General features: G+C 36.0%; 1 protein-coding gene across 1 annotated transcript in view; it reads left to right on the top strand.

The window, feature by feature from the left end:
- The first annotated feature begins 209 nt into the window (after positions 1–209).
- Positions 210–21,266, top strand: part of ANO3 (anoctamin 3) — a 422,003-nt gene continuing 400,946 nt past the window's right edge. The window contains exon 1 of the mRNA XM_040495589.1: positions 210–722. Within this exon, the coding sequence (XP_040351523.1) occupies positions 569–722 (154 nt within the window). The 5' untranslated portion in view covers positions 210–568. The remainder of the gene's footprint in view (positions 723–21,266) is intronic.

Below are 21,266 nucleotides of genomic sequence, written 5' to 3'. Positions count from 1 at the left end.
CTTTCAACAAGCATCGGAACTATAGTCTCACAACCCTGACCCTGGAAATATCACTTAGGATTAATTTCCTTCCAAATTAAAACATTCCTCTGATGAACTGCCCAGTGGAAAAAAAAGTTTCATTCTCTTACACTCCTTAACCCCACCCAGCTGATCTTTTGTATACAGAAATGTGAGTGAGAACTTCCAATACGTTACTGAAAGCATCTCTCTGCAGCCTTGCCTATGTCTTCACTTAGCCCATCTTAGTTTTCCCTGAAGCCTCTCTGAGATGGAATTAGTGCTGCTATCATTTTAAGGCAGCAAGACATCTTCCAGAAGAACAACTCTAAATTCCATCCATCCTATTGAAGTCAATTGCCTAGCAAAGGCATGAATACAGAAAACTTAGAGACTCAGCTCTGCATGTTTTATCTCTTTTGGATTTCCAAGTGAGAATGAATAATCACTGGAAAGTCTGGAGTTACTACTGATTATAATACAGTGATTTTTTTTTTCTGTCTCCTATGATCTTTAAAACTTCAGTTAGTGTGAACTTTGACTTACATAGCTCTTTAAGAATTTTGCAATGTCAACTGTGAAGTTTGAACTGGATTATCTTTCTCCTGAAGGCTTCAGACATGAGCATGCTTCCAACCCAGAATTTACTTTAACCTGTTTGACTGAACTCTCTGAGGATTCTAGTCAATTCGAACTTCAACACTCCAATTCTGTCCCCACTGGTAAGCTAAACTTTAGATTTTTTTGAGTATCTTATATTACATCTGTATTTTTTTAATGTCAGATACGTAACAAATAAATCTTGATGGTGCCTATTTTGTGGTGGTAAAACTGATCCCAATTTTAGTTTCTTCAGTTGTTTTTCCTCAAAATACATAAATAGTTTTCTACAAAAAGAACAGAAGGTTATCCCACTAGAATAAAATGTCAGGAAACAAGTTTATTAGGGACACAGAAAAATGTTAATAGTGAAGTAGATTTTGTTTTTCTGAATGTTCAAGCTTATCTTAGTTTTCTTTGGGATGATTGATGAAATCAGGGATTGTATCTGTAAACTGCAGAAAAAAAGTCCTGCCATCTTTCATTCATCTCTTTTATTTCTGTTTCCTTTTATATAATTATATGAAGGACAATATGTGCTCTTTACCTTCTCATTAAGAGTAAGAGAACATTCCTTTTACTTACGTTATTTTGTGACCTGATTTTGATTCTATAGGAGCTGACAATGTTGATAGAATTCAATGTGAAAAATTTCTTTTTTGTTATCTATGGGTGGATAACTTATCCAGCATCCAACAGTTTTCATTTTTTTTGCACTGCGGTTTTCAGGAAATAGTACTATACACTAATATTCTGCATACATTAAAAAATTCTGTGGGTTTGGTTTACAGTGAACAGCTATGAGATGTCAATAATTAATTAAGTGTTCTTTGTAGAAAAGAATCATATAATAAATAAATATTTTAAATGTTCTTCTAAAGGAAATTCCCTTTTGAGTTAGTTGTTTATCTCTCCTCACAAAAAAGACAGTGTAATGACAAAAGTAAAAGTTAAACAAAGTTTTCATAGTTCTGGATGTTACAGGACGTTAATCTTTGTCCAAAGGCTGGGTGGGGGGATCCTTGTAGAAATAACAAATTCCATTTGCAACCAGAGGATTCTTCTAAGAAAATGTGGCATATTTATTTATTTGAGATGTTTGAAAAGAAGTTTTATGTGACTCCCAACCAGTTGCTGATTTGTTGTTCACAGATTCTTTTGTGTTATACGACTTGTTTTATAGTATAAGCTGTTCTATAATCAGGAGATATGATAAATTTTTAAATTTTTCTTTCATCCATAGTATTATTTCTCTTTCTTAGATTGAAAGTCCTACTTGTATTGAACCTACAATTTCATAAATGGAAAAAATCAGTTTATTCCCAATGAACATAACTTTTTGTACAGTGGACTTAGGAAAAAGAAGTTCATAAGTAAAGTACTTACCAGTTTAATCATGGTTTAAATACCCATCGTATTTTCACCATTTTTTTGTCTTCTAGTCATCTTTGTTGTAGTTGGCACATCTGTTCAATAGATTCAACTGTTGTCTTTATGCAGCTGACAAATGCAGCTGTAGCTTAGGTATAAACTCCTCCCCAGGACCTGGAAGACACTTTCACCTCAATTTCCTTGGCAGTGCCTCAAATTCAACACAAAGAAGCTAAACTCCCTAAAAATGCCTCATCATTCTTACATTCTTATTTTTGTCAATATCCCCTAAGCCAGCTGAAACATTCCTTAGCGTTGCAATATAAAGTAAGCACTTGTTTCTATGCGTGTTAGTTTAATACTTGTCTTCTTTACCTCTTTGTCTACCACTATGGTGCCAGTACTCAACAGGGTGCCTGGCTTCCTTATATCTTGACTCGCTGATTGCCTGGCCGAGGGACTGAAAGATTGGCCGTCTTCATTGCCCAAGTGCATACACCTTACAGTCTTTTAACTGATCTCACCTTCAAACAAGACTTTCCAAAACAAGTCTCTTGCCCATTGAAAGCCACACAGTCCTCCCTAAGCACAAATCTGACCTATTCCCACTTGTGTTTGGGATTTCTGTAAGTCAGTGTAACCTGTGTTATAAACCTGGTGCTCTAGAATCTAAATCTTTTTTTTTTTCCAACTTTGTCAGTTTCATGTAACTACCTACATCCTACAAGAATGATTTACACTTTCCAATTACTGTTCATGTTTTTCTTCCAAAATAATTTCCAATAATTATTTCTCCTTCCTCTATTTATTAAGATCTCACTGAGAAAAAAAAATCATCTTCCCAAATGCTTATGGTTAACTTTTTATATAAAGGGATATTTTCTGTCAATTTCTTTTAAAAGTTTGTTTTATATATGAAAATGTTCACATTCTATTTTTATTGTTGTTGTAAATACATATGTCCATGGCTTCTCTTATATTAGATTATGTTTCTTAAAGGTAATTGCCTTTTCACAATTGTTTGTGCTTATGCATAATGCACATGTCACAAATATGATTAACTAAATGACCAAATAGTAAAGTGTAGTTTATCTTTTAATGTATTTTCTGTCATAGGGAGTACTAGTTTAAGTCAAGTTATACATGGATTTTGTCTGCCAACATCCTGGGTGGAAATTACCACACAATTTTTGCTTGATGAAACCATTGCACAGAATAGTATCAATGTGGAATTTGTCCTTCGCTTAAAGCATTTATGGAGCATTGAGTCAAGTTGTATTCATTCATTTAAAATATACTAATTGAATATTCATGACTGAGAGTTAGTGCTTGAGGTGTCTACATGAAAATGAAAATGAGATAACAGTGGAAGTAGGAAGGAATTCTGTCTTTTTATCTCAGTGGACTGACAGTATGTTTTCAACATACTTAAGCAAGTATAAAGCTATCATGGGAAAATAAAATATGAGCAGTTATGTCTAGAAATATGTTCCATTGTCAATAAACACAGTATTTATACCTTTCACTTATATGATTAAAGATAATACCTACAAAGTCTGAATTGTTCTTATAAGACATTTATGAGTTAGAGTTCATTTATCTTGACCTTTATTAAATGGGAGAATCCAAAGCCCAGAAAAGTAATGTAACTGGACCTAAGCCATTCACATATGTAGTGTGTGTTGTGTGTGTGTGTGTGTGTGTGTGTGTGTGTGTGTGTGTGTGAATGGGTGGTGGCAGAGGCAGACGGAAGTTGAGGAGCTCGTAATCTGTTTTCTGCCTGTAAGAGTTTAGTGTTCTTTCTTTTTGCTCAACACTGCATGGAAATTATGATTAAAAACAGTCCCATGAAAGAAAAATGCTTCTTTATGTTTCAGAAATGAATTTCATCAGTAATCGGTAGTGAAGATACAAATGTCATCCCTGGATTCTGGAATGTGTTTTAAGGCTATGAACATTTCATCATTATGATCATTATCATCAGATGTATATATACATACTTATGTATATATATAAAATGTTACTTTATCATACTGGAAGTTATATGACTACCAATTGGACATACCTGTTTTAATTTTTTTTATCCTTGTAAAACAGGTATGTCCCACTGGTAGTCATATAACTTCCAGTATGATAAAGTAACATTTTAACCAATATGTGATCCTGAATTCACTTAGGCATTAATTCACTGTTAAAAATTTCTGATGGTCGGGGCGCCTGGGTGGCGCAGTCGGTTAAGCGTCCGACTTCAGCCAGGTCAAGATCTCGCGGTCCGTGAGTTCGAGCCCCGCGTCAGGCTCTGGGCTGATGGCTCAGAGCCTGGAGCCTGTTTCTGATTCTGTGTCTCCCTCTCTCTCTGCCCCTCCCCCGTTCATGCTCTGTCTCTCTCTGTCCCAAAAATAAATAAACGTTGAAAAAAAAAATTTTCTGATGGTCAAAAATCTTTCAGTCCTAGTGGATATTCTAATTTTTTTCTATAGTTTCATAACACAGTCTAACATATTTGAGAATGTATGTGATTCAACTTTTAAAAAGTTTGTTGTGGCGCCTGTGTGGCTCAGTTGGTTAAGTGTCTGACTTCGGCTCAGATCATGATTTTGTGGTTCGTGAGTTCGACCCTCGCATTGGACTCTGTGCTGACAACTCAGACCTGGAGGCTGCTTCAGATTCTGTCTCTGTCTCTCTTTGCTCCCCCCCCACCCCCGGCCCCAACTCACACACTGCCTCTCTCTCAAATGTAAATAAACATTACAAAACAATTTAAAAAAATAAAAAGTTTGATAATTTCGTTTAATCTAGAATTTTGTATGTTTATTAGATTCTAAAACCCTCTTACATAGAACATTTCCTAATATCCTGTGAGACCTGCTTTGGCTATTTGGTATTAAAGAAATGAATTCCATAACGCTAGTGAAGGAATTGGAGAACACTAAAAATTTAGTCGAGATGAGGTCCCGCTTAGTCACAAACAAGGAGTGCCACTTCGGGCAAGGTTTTAACATCCTTCCTGGATGATTTTTCTAATCTGGACAATGTCTAGAATACATTAGTTGATTTTAAAGGCCACTGACAACTATAAAAAAGGTTAATGAATATAATTAGATTTAGAGCATTCCCAATGAATGTCATTAAGCTAAAGACAAGAATATAAAAAGTAAAGACAAAGCCTCTGTTTACATATAATTTAAAACAATAATAATAAAAGTCAACATATGCAAAGAATTTCTAATATATCGAGTTCTTTTACATTGACTTTTTATGACCATTATGTAGATCAAATCATTTTTTACTCCCATTTTTATAAATGAAGAAACTGCGTATCAGTGATATTTTACAGTAAAATTTCAGTAAGTAATAAACCAAGAACTTGGACCCAGACTTTGTCCAATTCCAAATGTTACTGCCACTACATGAATACAAGCCCAAGTACCAGTATCACTCCTTACCCTGCTACTATGACAATAATGAAGATAACAAAAACAGCATTTACCATTTTACTGACAATACCAAATACTTGAACCCTAAACTCATTTTACTCTTCTTATAATATTTTGAAGCATGAAGAAGTCAAATGTTATAATTGTCCATCATATTTCAAGTATAGATTTATACATCACTAATTTACACACTAAGTTGGTATTTTCAATTTAGAATGGTTGAGTTGAAATCTTTGTAAGAAAAGACATTTCAATAACTTACAAACCAGGTAAGACTACTTAGTCTATAGAAAAGTAAGTGTTAACATGCTGATTTTAAATAATGACTATATTAATTTTGAATGAGTCCTATATAGTTGGTGAGTCATTTTCAGAATGGTTTCATAGTATTAATCATCTTTTCCTATCTATATTAGAAAACGTATTGAATTCAAATAGTTCCTAACAAACTAACCCTAACTTTTGAGCAATTGTCATTAAATACTAGAAATTGACCCATGTTTGCTATTTAAAACCTGCTTTTATATCATTTCCATAAAAATTTCCTTCTGTAAATTCTTATCTTAAAAACATTTCCGGGGGCACCTGAGTGGCTCAGTCGACTAAGCTTCTGACTCTTGATTTCCATTCAGGTGATGAACTGAATCCTGAGATTGAGCCCTGCATCAAGTCTGTGCCCTGAGCATGGAGCCTATCTGAGTTTATCTCTCTCCCTCTTTCTCTGCCCCTCCATGCTTGCATGCTCCCTCTCTCTCAAAATAAATAAATAAATGTTAAAAAAATTTCCAAATCTTAGCAAAGTGCTGGTGTATTATAGATTGAAAACAACATTTTGAGCCAAATAAGAAACCTCTCTGTTGTCCTTTATTTATAGCTGAAGATCAACTTGAAATGATCTACCCAGAGTCACACAGTAACTAGTAACCCAAAATTAAGATAAGAAGCTGGGTTTCATGATGTTTTGTTCATTATATTTGATACTAAAATAAATATCTTTCCTCAAAGATTTCTTGGTATCATATCTTCCTGATAACAGATGAAAATACTACTCGGCCAAGGTATAACAGTCGTGACAATGAACTTTTGTGCTATACTAAAAATAGCAATTTGGGGGTGTCTGGGTTGCTCAGTTGGTTAAGTGTCCAACTTTGGCTCAGGTCATGGTCTCATGGTTTGTGGGTTCGAGGCCCATGTTGGGCTCGTAAAGCCTGGAGCCTGCTTCGGATTCTGTGTCTCCCTCTCTCCCTGCCCCTCCCCTGCTCATGCTCTGTCTGTCTCAGTCTCTCAAAAATAAATAAACATTTTTTTTAAAAATAGCAATTTTCAAGGTCTCATATGATCTCAAATACTATGTTTTCCAAAAAGTGTTACACTATCCAGAGTAGCCAGAGGAGTCAATATAAATATTTGTAAACATTACATATCCCCATCAATCCACATGATCACACACATACAGTCAGTCATTGCATTCCTTTGAGCATTTAACTATATTTATCTTCCTGGATATGTCTTGGAACCTAGAATTGACCAACCACTCTGCTGAAATTCTAGCTGTACTAAGGTTAGCATAAAAAAAAAAAAAAAAAAGTAATCATCATGGGTGATTTGGGCTTTATGAAGTGGGCTTTGTGAAAGTTATTTCTTTGTCTCAGGAAAGAAGAGCATTACTTCTAAGCATATGTATGCAAATCCAAAGAATAGATTGTATTCTATGACCTTGGGAGAGAGGATGAGCATCCAGCTAATTGTAGCTAATTGAAGACCATCTCTGATCACAAAATAAAAGACCATTATGTAAAAGGATTTTTGTTCAGTTAGAAGGAATTAGAGGTCCTAACTTCTTGAGATGCTTAGAACTATGACCAGTTGCCACATGATTAATGATAGTTATTATGCTACCATCATATTTATATTTATTAGATGTCTACTCTGTACTCAGCTCTCTGCCAGCTGTGAGAAATGTGAAGTATTTGGAAGTTCCAATGCATGCTCTAAATGCTCTAAGGCTAGTCAGGAAAAAACCCATCTGTGTGATTGAAATAGGTGACTATCTCATCCTGTCCATTTCATTCAGGACAGGAACATATCAGCTAGAGAATAGTGCTTTAGCAGGTTGGTTCCCAAAGTCCAGACATAGCCCATGGAACATTTGCATTAGAATCCCAGTATACTTGCAACACTTGAGGATTCTAGGGTTCCTTCCAAGACTCTATATGTAAACTCTATGCATAAAATCCAGGAACCTAGATTTTAGAAATTCTTCATATTATGTACGTACACACTAAAGTTTGAAAATCAGTGCTTTTGTCAAGGGTCATGATTGGTTGATCAGCAAGGGCTTCCTACAATTATCTACGTTATGGCACTTTTTCCAGATAATTTATGATCATAGCAATCTATAATTAACTATAGCTTTTTTTTTGTCACCATGCTTTTATAGTAAGAGGGTTAATCCATTGATAAACTTGACAGAGTGTTTTCCTATTTTTTTTTACATTTACATATCACCCTCAGATGAATTCAGATCAAAATTTTCCAAAAGCCCTACCTCTCATCCCTTACATAAAATATTAATTTTCCCTGTGTCAGATGCCTCAGTATCCATTTCTGTGGCATTGATATCAATGTTAAATGTTTATTTTCTTCATTTAATCTTTCATTTGTTTTGCTGTTTGATATTGAGTATAGCTTTCGGCTTTCAGTGCAGTTTTATCAAATCAAGAATAAACTCCCACAGGATAAAAGATATTTTCTACTTCTCTTCTGTTCCCTAAAGAGAGACCAGCAGAGAGCTCCATAAACACAGGAGCTGAATTGCTTGTTTCTAATATGACTTTACCAAGATGGACCAATTGATAGAAACCTGCACTTCCTTTGTGGAATTTTTTAATATAACTCTGATCTCTTTAATGGCTCTGCCTAGGGGCCTTCAACTCATTCCGTCTTAAGAAGAGCAATCTAGGTTCATATAATATGCATACTTTGGCTGCTGTGGTAAAATGAAAAGTTAATGCTAATGTGATGTTGTAAAATGAAATAACCCCAACAACCATCATTTCGTTAAATGCCTGCTGAAAATATTCTACTAGGAATGGAGTACATCTATTATAATTCAAAATGATAAATTTAAAAGTGGCTTTTCTGATAACATACAAGGTGCCCTAATGGAAGTATTGATAAGAGGCCATTGCCTACTGCATAACCCCTGGTGGAGTTCGCTAAGCTAGACAGAGATAGAGATAGATACAAATATATACATATCTCTTCTCAAAAGTCTCCTGGTATTATGTCTTCCTGTAAGCAGATGAAAAAATTTTACTGTGGTTTTTGGAATAGGCCTCAGTACCTCGGCTTATATAACACTTCATACAGAAAATCAAAGATTGTAGTGAAATGTTTATGATGAGATTTGCAGGTTGGCATGGTGAAATACAGCCAATCTTTATTCATAAAGCTCTTTCTGGCAAGTGGTTGACAAAGGGTTCCCTATAAAGTAGTGGGTGGCTTCTCATCTTAAAGTATAAAATCAGGTATGGTACTGATATTTTATAACCAATTATAGAAAATGTACTTTACTTAACTTGCAAGTATTATTCTCTTTAAAGTACCATAGATTCTAGAGTCTACAAATCATTACATCAGCTTGATAAGATTTTAGACTAAGTTTTCAGGAAAAAAAAAATCATAGAACATTCTGATTATCAGGCATGAAATGAGAGAAATAGCTGCTACTGACTTGAGTCCTGTTGCTCCTGCTGAGATTATAAAGCTTTCACCTCTGCTCTGACCCCGGAGTAGACTGAAAATTGCTGAGTAAACAGGAAAGAGACACAGTGATACCCCTCTATGCCAATCCTATGCCCTGATTGGTTTCTTCTTGAGTCACTGCTGAACTTCCACTCTGGAGTGTGATGAATGCCACAGGAGATACATTGGCAAAAGAATAGGCAATGGGCAGATCCAAAACAAGAAAGCCACTCTGGACTTGTGTCCTCGTTTGAAAAACAAGGGACTTGGAGAGTACCTTCTCTGAACCTCTTTTAAAGATTCTCTGATTTAATTTTATAAGCATTTGATTTAAGGGAAAGAAAATAAGATTCTATCAGGAGGGTCCAACAAGTTCCGCAAGTCATCATAAATTCTGATTGTTTTACTGCTTAATATAAATTTGCACACTGGGGAAATTCGTCATTGGCTTCCTATCTCCAGCGTCCTGTGGCTGTGTGTGGTGTCACCCATTACTGTTGGGCTTTCTCAAAGCTCACTGTGCTGCATGACATGGGGATACTTTTCATGTCTTCAAGAATGTTGGAAAAACCATTGCTTGTCCCTTGAGTCAGCTGTGGTAGATCCTATTATTGAAAGTGGTGTTTTGCCTATTTTTAGATGACCAATGAACCACCTACATTTCCCATGTTTGTATCTTACTTTCACATTCTCAAGTTTCAGCTTTCATTTTGCCCATCCTTTGCTTTTCCCTGGTCTATAATTTGAGTTCTCAAAAGCTAAATATACTTGTTTATGCTCTCCAAAAATTCTATACAGAAAGTTCTGGTTCTAATTTATGAATAGAATATATATAGACTACAAATATAATCTTATATTTAATATTCTCACATTTGACTTGTTATAAGTAACTTCAAAACCCTGGGTATTTATTTTTATAATTTTTTGAGCTACACATTTTAACTGAACACTGACTGGTTGGTATAGAAGGAGTTGTCTACCTAAGAATAGACCCTGTAAAATAATCCAGTATCGTCACATAAATTAAAATTGTTATTCTACATAAACAACAATAGAGAGGTAATTGCTTAGACCCTAGTCAAGCTAGAGTTCAGAGGTTGTTCTTATACTTAAGAGTTGTGTGATTTGTGTTGTTCTGATTTCTTTGACTCAGAAAATAGTGAATCTCTCTATGTCTCTATTTGCTTACATATAATAAGGGTGTACAAATCTCCACCTCACAAAGTAGTTAAGAATGTTAAATTAAATAGCAACAACAGTAAAATATTTAGCCTGTAACTAATAAGTATCTAGGAAATGCTGTTATTCTGAGTATATTATGTACAGTAGATTATATATTAGAATGGTATTCTAGAATGTGGTATTTGACCATATTCTGTGAGTTATAGTCCATCTAAGGCAAATTGCAGAATCTATGTAGGGCAAACTGAACTGCTCAAATTCAAGTATAGTTGTCCACAGGAACATATGACTATGCAGAGAATAAATGTTACAAACTTCAGGAGCATTTATTTTATTTGATAAGTTATCCCATTAACGTTTAATATTTTAAAAAGGAGGGTTTGGTAGGAAATAGAATAAATGCCTAGATTAGTTTTTACAATAAAATGCCAGACTTCAAAGAAAATTCTTGTTAACCTGGAGATATCTGTGGGCTTTCACTTTTCTCTAACAAGAGAGACATTTCTGGAGGAAAGTTTCTGAGCCCTTGGAAAAAACAAAAACAAAAACAGGTGTTGGTTTCATGAGAACCATGGTTTCATTTGGCTTCTGGTTAGTGATTTCCCATGATGCCAGTGGGTGCTCATGGCATTTGATGAGACCAATAATTTGTCCTCGATCCAGTGAGTTAGTTTAGTACTGACATCACAAAACAGTGTTCTCTTCTCAGGGTGCAATTGGGAATTTTACTTTACTTCATTGAGATTTGGGAAAGGGAGATTTTATGTGCTGGAAATTAAACTTCTGTATTTTGTTCCCACTCTAGATAAAAGTAGGCAGAAGAATGTCTTCCCTGTGTTCATCTTTCAGAGATTATCTAGTCTTTTCAAAGTGAGATGCCTTATCTGAACATTGGATAGTGCATTAAACAAGGAGGCAGAGATATGGGAGACAATCATGCATTATCTAGATTAACTTGACTTAACTTGTAGATAGGAAGAGCTAGATTCACAAGCTTCTCTTATATGAGAAAATGAGAGCAAGGCTAAGAAAGTATGATGAATAGGTTGGCTAAGATTACACAGATAATTAGATAAAGAGGTCAGTCTGTAATTTTCTGTATCCTGTATTGTCAGGCCTTCAAGTGTCTTCTAACTCCAAGGGGTTATCATGTAAGAGATGGCATGGGCTTTGCCATAGGACAGCTCTGGCTATGACTCAAACACATAGATGTTAGAACTTGTGAAAGTTACTTAATATTTATTTGCCTATTCTTAATGGGGTATTCACTTTACAGAATTGACTATGGGATTGAGAAAATGTATGAAAAAAAAAATGCCTTGTACAGGGACAGGGCTTAGAATACATATTTAATGCATATGAGATATTTCCCCATTTCCCGTTTCCAGTGTTTTGCCTATCTGTATTACCCCCTTGTGTCTTCTCAACTCAAAAATTGAAGTGTTCTACAAATACGCATATCACTATGAGTTTTCTAATGAATTCTTGCAAATGCACAATTTTTAGGTAAGACTTTCCTGAGAGTGACTTATGATTAATTTCAAGAAGATAAAGACCTGGGAGTATTGGTCTAAACATCTCTGGTAATATAAGAATCCTGATCTCATCATTTGTTGGTTTATTTTTCTTTATCATTGAAGAAATTATCATTTCCTTCTATCTGTTTTCTTCAGAGATCTTATCTGATGCCACAGTAGTTAAACACTATCCAGTGTTTCATAGGTCTTCTTTTCCACTGAATATTTGGCTCTCGCCAGCCATATTTCAGAATTTAGGCTCTATTTCCAAGGTAACAATGTAGAAAAGTCTCAAAGCAAAAGCATTTAAAGAAGTGGTCAGTTCTATAGCAGTCAAGAGCATGGAGTTTGGTAATCACTTGACTGACACATATAAATGCTACATATTTCATAATTTCTGGTGACCACACAATAACCACAGAGAGCTTGGTCAGTTTTTCCATTTTATTTTGCCTTGGAAGCCAAATGAAACTGTTCTCAACAGTTTATCTCATATCCTTATTATAGTCATCCTTTAAATGATGAGCTGTTATAAAGTTCTATTAGCTCAATAGAATACATATGCAGACTCTTTTAAATTTGAATTCAAAGGGGCATTTCATCGCCGACAAATGATGAAGAGAATAAATGGAATTAATGGAAGTTCAAATGTATACATTGTTTATTACCTATGGATCAACAATATAATGTAAGACCTACTAAAATGTAAGACACTGTACAAGGTTAGAAATTAATTAAAAGGAGACTAAAACATGGTGTCTGCTCCTAGTGTTAGAGAAGACATTCACTCATTACATTAATACTTACTGAGTAACCATATATACAATGTACCAAGCACACAAATATTCAAAATACAGTTTTGTACCATGCATACATTGTACTTTGATATACAGCCATTAATATGTCTACGTGTGTGGGAGTGGCTGGTATCAACCCTATTTTTCCTGACATCCCAGACCCCAGTGGCATCTCTTGCCCCATTCTCATCCATAAGTGTCCAGCAATAGTTAGGGTCATTCTTTCAGCCTTAGACTTATGTTCTCATCTACCATGAATGTGGTCACTATTAGTATATTCAGTGATCGAAGAAGGAATAGGCAGCCAGGGACAAAAGAAGAGCCTGCATGGAGAATTGTGCAATATAGTCCGTGTGTAAATGTGTCCATGTCCATTTAATTTTAGTCTTTAATTTCTTGAAAGTTAAGCTAAGGAAGAGTCTTCTCCAGGGCTTATATTCTATGCTTCTATGTCATAATATTTCTTTGTTAGTCTTCCCCTACTGTTTCTTTCTAATGCACACCCTCATGGGTCCTGACTTGGCCACCATTTTAATCCTCCTCCCCCACAAATATCACATTATGTTCTGCATCATTGGCCCCCATGTCATCTCACTCAACCCACCTCGTGGAGCTGCATAACTACAGCGTTTCTAATGCAGAGTACCTTCACCAGAATAGGGGAGGCATTGCAAATGATTGGGAATGAGCACTCCCTTCCACCTCCCAGGTCCAGTAGTAGGGCAAGAGGTAGAAGCAATGTTTATTGTTTTTTTTTTTTTTCTTCTAGTGTAAGTGGCAGGTGTTAGAGAACGGAAAAAATTTTGGATGGTTCTGGAAAGTCAAATTGGAATTTTAATAGCAGTCACATGATGAATTAATTAAATATTCCTAAGCTATCCTGGAAAACTATCACACTGTATTATACCATTTTTTAGGGTTAGGGTTTTCTGTCTTTCATGCAGTGAACTTTAGAATTTAACTCTCGGAGCACACAGAAGTTGCTTCTAAGTTGGAACTGATCACTCAGGGGGAAAAATGAGGTAACTATTCATTATAGTGTGTGCCAAAGGAAAAATCAATGATAAGGGATATGTGTTTTGAACTTTCAGAAAAATAGATCAATATGGCCCAAAGAGAATAGAAAAGGAAAGAAATTTTAAAAAGGGACAGACTGTTTAAAAGAAAGGAAGAGGGCATTCCTAGGAAATGAAATGACATAAATTGACCACAGAATATGTTATCATAAAATATCCATTTGTGTGTCTATGTATGCATATGTTTGTTAGTTTATATTTGGCCACCATTGCATACATTCCTCTTTCTTCTAACATGAATGTTCAGGACTTTTCTTGAAGAATCAACCCCTTTCCTACTCTTTGATGAAATAGTTTGTACCCCTAATTTAAGCTGTATCTGAGGTTAGATTTCTTTCCAATTATTTCAGTTATTGGGCCAATGAATTCTCTATGGGATATTGCTAATTTTATCTGACTCTTCTATCAACTACAGTAGAAAGAGTTCTCAATAGTGATATGGTGATAAATTTCTAGTTTGGGGGAGGAAAGTGAGAAGGAAAGGTCTGCTTGGCTAGAGTGAAAGATTCATGATGTAGGATAGTGAAAGGTAAGTTCAGTATGAAAAGAATAGTAGACCTCAATTGCTAAATTAATAGTGTTAACCAGAACAGTTGACAGACACCTTACTATTTCTAGGAGACCCATTTTAGCTTTCCTCATTTTTTAAAGTCAAGGCCTTGGTAACATTAGGCTGGAGCCATAGCCAAACCATCATTCTTAACTCAAGAAAGTCTAACAAACTGTGGCCTTAACCTCTGTTCTCAATGTTCCTGGCTCTATACCCTTTTGGAGCTAAAATAGATAAAAACTAAGACTCATATAGAAGTTTAATGTGTCCCCAAGGCAACACTGAGATTTTCTCTTCCTCCCACTAAGAAAAAATTTTATTTAATTTGTAGGGGGAGGAGGAGGAAGTGGCTAATCTTAGGCTGTTTACAGAAACTCCTCCAGGGGTCCCAGATTGGCCTAGCCTGTCTGATTTGTTCTATTTCAGGGTGGAATCCATGTGGGTCCTTCATGTTCCTGTTTTTCATTTCATGCAGGGATAGGACCTAGGCATAAATTTATACTTGTACAACCACTGAGAGATGTCACATTTAACCATCTGGTTAGAAACTGGGCTAAAGATTCTTCTAACCTCTGAGAAGCTGTGGCTGCAGAAGTTGTTGATTTTAGTGACTTACTCTGTCTCTATATATTCAGGTTACCATAGGGGGCAAATGTCAGTGGATTTTATCTTCCTTATGTGAAGAAACTGTTTTGTTTTGTTTTGTTTTTTTCAGAGGGTGGTTTTAGGACTAACTACACAAGGCCTGTCTTGGCAGTTGTGGTGTGTGACAATTGCAGCAATACACATTTTCCCGTCTTTATGGAAACTGTTAGCCTAGTTTCTTTTAGGAAACCTTCCGTTGTCACATTCTAATCATGATTTGGTGGATAAAAGCAAATTCTCTGAGAGTTTGACCTATGACCATACAGTATCCTACTAATTTGGAAGAGAGACTAAGCTTGGGGTGCCTGGGTGGCTCAGTGGGTTAAGCATCTGACTCTTGGTTTCAGCTCAAGTCATGATCTCACAGTTTGTGAGATTGAGCCCCTCGTTAGGCTTGTGATGACAACACGGAGCCTGATTGGGATTCTCTCTCACTCTCTCTCTCTCACTAAAATAAACATTTTAAAAAAATAGAAGAGAGACTAAGCTTATCCAATCAGAGTGGACCTTAGGACTTTAATGAGGAATGCTGAGCTTGCCTTCTGAGCTTGGGGAAAGGGTATGAGGCTGTAACTGAGACTTGAAGCAAACATATGGCAAGAGCCTGGTGTTGTCAGGGACTATCTGGAGACTGATGACAGAAAACCTAGAGGAAGCAGAGCCAAGAGATTGGAATTACTGCAGTCTTTGAGTATGAATCAGGCTCTAACTGAAGCTAATCTGAACCTGGAACTCAGACAAATTAAGTCCATTATGCTTTCCCAAATCAGCTTATATCAAGATTTATGTAGCTATTTATGGGGCATCTGGGTGGCTCAGTTGGTTAAGCATCCGACTTCAGCTCAGGTCATGATCTCGAGGTCCGTGAGTTTGCACCCCATGTTGGGCTCTGTGCTGACAGCTCAGAGCCTGGAGCCTGCTTTGGATTCTGTGTCTCCCTCCCTCTCTGCTCCTACCGCTCATGCTCTATCTCTCAAAAATAAGTAAACATTGAAATATCTTTCCTACTTAAAAAAAAAAAAAGAAAAAGATTTATTTAGCTGTTTATAGTTTGGTGCTATAGGAAATATTTCCTCCCTTTGTCTCTTCCCTTGGAAAGCTCTTTCCTTTTCCTCAAAATTTCTCTCAAGTATTCCTCAAGTATTTCTTCCTCTTTGAAGCTTTTTTTTTTCTTTTTTCTCTTTTTTTTTTTTTTTTGGCACAGTGTGGTAGTTTGTTATTCTGTTATAATCTGTATCATGTAACAGAGTGATATGCTTATTTATCTGTATCTCTCATATTGTAAATTACTGTAATTCATTTCATAATACTTAGCACCCATTCTGTGCTACATTGTGTTAAGCTTTAGGGATTTGGGACCGAACAAGACAAATGGTTTGTGCTCTGTGTGAGGGCCATTTCAGTTCTTATATACCACAGACACTTGCTAAATACTGATGTAGTGCAAAATTCAAAACATGTTCATCTCTGAACATTTTTTGACTAACACCACTCCACAAAGATCTTACATCTTAAAAAAATTTTTTAATGTTTATTTATTTTTGACAGAGAGAGAAATAGAGCATGAACAGGGGAGGGGCAGAGAGAGAGGGAGACACAGAATCCGAAGCAGGCTCCAGGCTCTGAGCTGTCAGCACAGAGCCCGATGTGGGGCTCTAACTCACAGATCGCGAGATCATGACCTGAGCCGAAGTTGGACGCTCAACCGACTGAGCCACCCAGGCTCCCCAGATGTTAAATCTTTATTGAATATCCACCTTTGCCTTAATTTATTTCTTAACATTTTGAGAGCTGATGCTTGGCATTCATAAGCCATATATCTCACATCTTCAAAGAGTTCCCAAATCAAAACTGCAGAAATATTTACCAAAGCAGATAAAATGCCCTCTGAATCACAATGTCACTAAAAGTTACATTTATAACACCATGTAGATGCAGTCCATGCTTTACATCCTTTTAAATTTCACTATCATTTTGTTGTCTGTGTTGTAAAAAATATTACAGTGACTAGAGAACTAATTGAAACCATGTAAAAAATACCTTTTCTTCTTTCCATACACACCAGACTACAGATTATGTTCAAGTGATAGATCAAACTGAATTTGACAATTCACATATAAAAGTATCTAAAATTATTATGCCCAGGCTAAGAACCAAAGATGTATCATATGTATTGGGTTTATTATTTTTTTTTCTTCAAACTCAGTATCTTAAGTTGGACTTCTATCCTGCCTGTGCCAGGGCCCATTTTTCCACAGAAATGTTTGCATGTGTGACTTTCCAACAGCTGTTTACTTAAATGATGAATGGAGAAAAAATGAGAAGAGAAAAATATCATGAGTTCGTGCTGGCTTTTATCTAAAGCTAAGTGACTCATACTATTCAAATTTGTAAGTTAATAAATCACAAGTGAATTATATTGCGGATTTTCAAAGTGGTCAAGAATATAGAAACTATGAATATCAAGTTCTGAATGCCATAATGGTGGAATAGTATATATTTCATTCAATTAACCTCTAAGTTACTTAAAGGGATAATGTTTTGTATATTCAAGTTATGTAAATAAAACATTAAATATCTCTGTGTCTGTTTCTCATGTATAGAATTGGTATATGACGTTATTTTTTTAATATTGTCCTTCAAAGCCTTGCACGTCTCAACATACAGTTTATCAAATAACAGCTTAATCACTAGTTATACTAGTAATTATAGGTGGAACAGTCTCATTTATGCTCATAGTCTGTTGCGACCTTTGCATTCATTGAAAAAAAGTCATTTAGAATTTGGGATGCAGAGATGTTGGAATAGAATGAAGCAAACTGATCCCCTGGAGGTTGGGTTCAAGATACTAGCTTCCTTTAACCTAACTACTCATATAATTGGTTGGATCTATGGTAAAACAATCAGCAACTAAAATTTCTTAGAAGTATTTTATCCAGAATTTCTAACTGACCTCAAATAGTCTCCTAAGTTACAGGGGCGCCTGGGTGGCTCAGTGGGTTGAGTGACCAACTTTGGCTCAGGTCATGATCTCATGGTTTACGAGTTTGAGCCCCACATGGGGCTCTGTGCTGCCAGCTCAGAGCCTGGAAGCCTGCTTCCAGACTCTGTGTCGCCCTCTCTCTCTGCCCCTTCCCCACGTGTGCTCTGTTTCTCTCTCTCTCTCTCAAAAATAAATAAACATTAAGATAGTCTCCTAAATTATATTTATTTTCAGAATGACATTATTTCTTTTATTTTAAAAAAGCACTTTTTAGAATCTTATTTATGGATCTTGATCAATGCAACATATCATGCACTTTTAGTAGGAAGACACACATTTAAATCTTCTGTTAAAATGAAGCATGATTAGTGCTGTAGTAAATTTATGAATAATGTGTTTTGGAAACACAGTGATGGGAGTGACACGTTCTAACAGAGGTGGAAAAAAAGCTACAGAGAAAATAGCTTAATGGAGGAGACACTTGCACAAACTCCTCATGAATAAGATTTTCCCATAAAGTTGAAGTATGAAAAGAAAATGTAGTCCCAGTAAAGGGAACATCATGGTCAACTACAGAAAAGCATGAGAAAGCAATTTACAGTTGAGAAATTAAAATCAGTCTTTAAAGCCATACCCAAAACCACTGGAGATATTTAATAATTCCTCTGAATTTTTAGAATGTTTTTCATGTATTTGGTAGAATGTTTTTTTTCTTTGTTTGTTTTTCAATGAGTTTCTTAGGCCAACCCCTTTTATCAAATTCTGTGTTCTTAAATGCAGGGGCCATTTCTAATTTATCTAGCAAAACATACAGCCCTTGGCAGCCTTTCAGCATAGTTGTCAAGTGAATAGTAATGTAGCTGGACTATGAGTTGTGTGGGACAGAGATTGGAAGATAAGGAGGTTAAGTTGGGCCAATTTGCAATGGGATTTGAATGTCAAAACAAGCACTTTAGCCTTTATTCTTTCAGTGAAGACAAACCACCAAGCGTGTGTTTAAGCAGATTAGTGACATGATCCAAGCTATGCTATTGATAGTTCCCAAAGAAGAGAGGATATTTTCTTTGTTCTCAGAATGAAGTTAATTGTTTTAATAAAAATATTTTAGCTTGTTCACACACATCTTGGGTTTTTGTTTTGTTTTGTTTAATAATTAGTAGGCTCCAGAATAGACACTGATTTGTGACTAAGAAGTCATTATCTGAACATACACCAAAATACACCAACAACAATTTGGTGTAGGGTTAACTTCAGCAGGTACAGATACTCCCAAGGAAAGGCTCCTTATTCTAGAAACTTCCCCTGAAAACCTGAAGAGTTTACTGCCTTGACTACCAAGTTGTTTTGAATATGCTAGTCTTCAAGTATAAGAGCCAGTCATTTCCATAGGCCTTAAATTGTATGTCATTTTTTTCAAGTAAAATGGCAGTTACATCAAAGTTACCAATCTATGCCCAAGAAACCATTGTCTAAGACTCACACTAAAGCTTAAGCTTCATATTTGTCCTCTGCTAGTAATTTTTACTCCTTCTCACGTTAAAGGAGAACCCAAAACCTTTTAAGAAAAATGGAGTTGCGGGGCGCCTGGGTGGCTCAGTCGGTAAGCGGCCGACTTCAGCTCAGGTCATGATCTCATGGTTCGTGAGTTCGAGCCCCGCGTCGGGCTCTGGGCTGACAGCTCAGAGCCTTGAGCCTGTTTCAGATTCTGTGTCTCCCTCTCTCTGACCCTCCCCTGTTCATACTCTGTCTCTCCCTGTCTCAAAAATAAATAAAACATTAAAAAAAAAAAAAAAGAAAAATGGAGTTGTGTCCATATGCACAAAGGGCAAAGAAAGCAAGAAATATTGATATGTAGTAATAGTATATTGTTGTCATTTTCAAATTACAATTCAAGTTTTATGGTTGGGTTTTCTATTGGATATATCATAGAAATTTAATCTTAAGCTATTTCTGATGGAGATGAAGAAATTATCAAACATGATTTCATTGTACATTTGGAAATTTGATTTAATTGTTAATTGCAGCTATTTTAATATAGATTGATATGGCTGTAATACTCTTCTAATTTCTAAATTACTAACTTGAGCTTCTAGTTTATATTACTTGAATCTTCCGTAGATATGGATCATACAGCTTATAGACAAAGGTCACCTCTCCCTGATTTCTTCACATGATAACATGATTCAGTCAATTCCACACACAAATATTATACTATTAAAAATACTACATAGTTAGAATTCTTCTCAAAAAATCAGAAATCTGGTCTGTGTTGCAAATTTGGCCTTTGTTTCTGAGTTAACTCTTTATTCCCATTTTCTCTATTTCTACAAAAATAATATCAACACTGCTTCCTTCCTGGGTAGTATCAGAAAAACTTAGCTTATGTTTTAACATAAGCAAACACAACCCCAAGGAAGAGGCAAGGTGGTATGTAGAGGACATCAGCATAATTATTATTTGACAAATGAAAATGATTTTCTGCTCTTGGTACAAAGCTATTTCCTAGGCTGAAAAGATTAATGTGTACAAGGACAGATTAATCAGAATATTCTCAATCAAAATGCTCTAGCTCAAGGTTAGTAAGTTATTTATTCTCATTTACGGAATAGTTGTACCGAGATTTTGACATGTTAGGGCACTATGTTCATTGAAACATTAGGTTATCTTCATGAGGTCCCAATAGTTAATTTTTGCTTTTAATTCCCTTGCCTTTGGGGATGTGTCAAGTAAAAAATTGCTGCGGCTGAGGTCAGAGGGGTTTTTTCCTGCTTTCTCCTCTAGGGTTTGGATGGTTTCCTGTCTCACATTCAGGTCCTTCATCCATTTTGAGTTTATTTTTGTGAATGGTGTAAGAAAGTGGTCTAGTTTCATTCTTCTGCATGTTGTTGTCCAGTTCTCCCAGCACCATTGGTTAAAGAGACTGTCTTTTTTCCATTGGATATTCTTTCCTGCTTTCTCAAAGATTAGTTGGCCATACTTTTGTGGGTCCAATTCTGGAGTCTCTATTCTATTCTGCACTGCAAAGGAAACAATCAACAAAACTAAAAGGCAACCAACGGAATGGGAAAAGATATTTGCAAATGACATATCAGACAAAGGACTTGTATCCAAAATCTGTAAAGAACTCACCAAACTCCACACCCGAAAAATAAATAATCCAGTGAAGAAATGGACAGAAGACATGAATAGACCCTTCTCTAAAGAAGACATCCAGGGGCGCCTGGATGGCGCAGTCGGTTAAGCGTCCGACTTCAGCCAGGTCACGATCTCGCGGTCCGTGAGTTCGAGCCCCGCGTCAGGCTCTGGGCTGATGGCTCAGAGCCTGGAGCCTGTTTCTGATTCTGTGTCTCCCTCTCTCGCT

The sequence above is a fragment of the Herpailurus yagouaroundi genome, unplaced genomic scaffold (assembly GCF_014898765.1).
Source record: "Herpailurus yagouaroundi ecotype Mexico unplaced genomic scaffold, PumYag 187, whole genome shotgun sequence".
NCBI lineage: Eukaryota > Metazoa > Chordata > Mammalia > Carnivora > Felidae > Herpailurus > Herpailurus yagouaroundi.
This window is presented reverse-complemented; position numbering and strand designations above follow the sequence as displayed.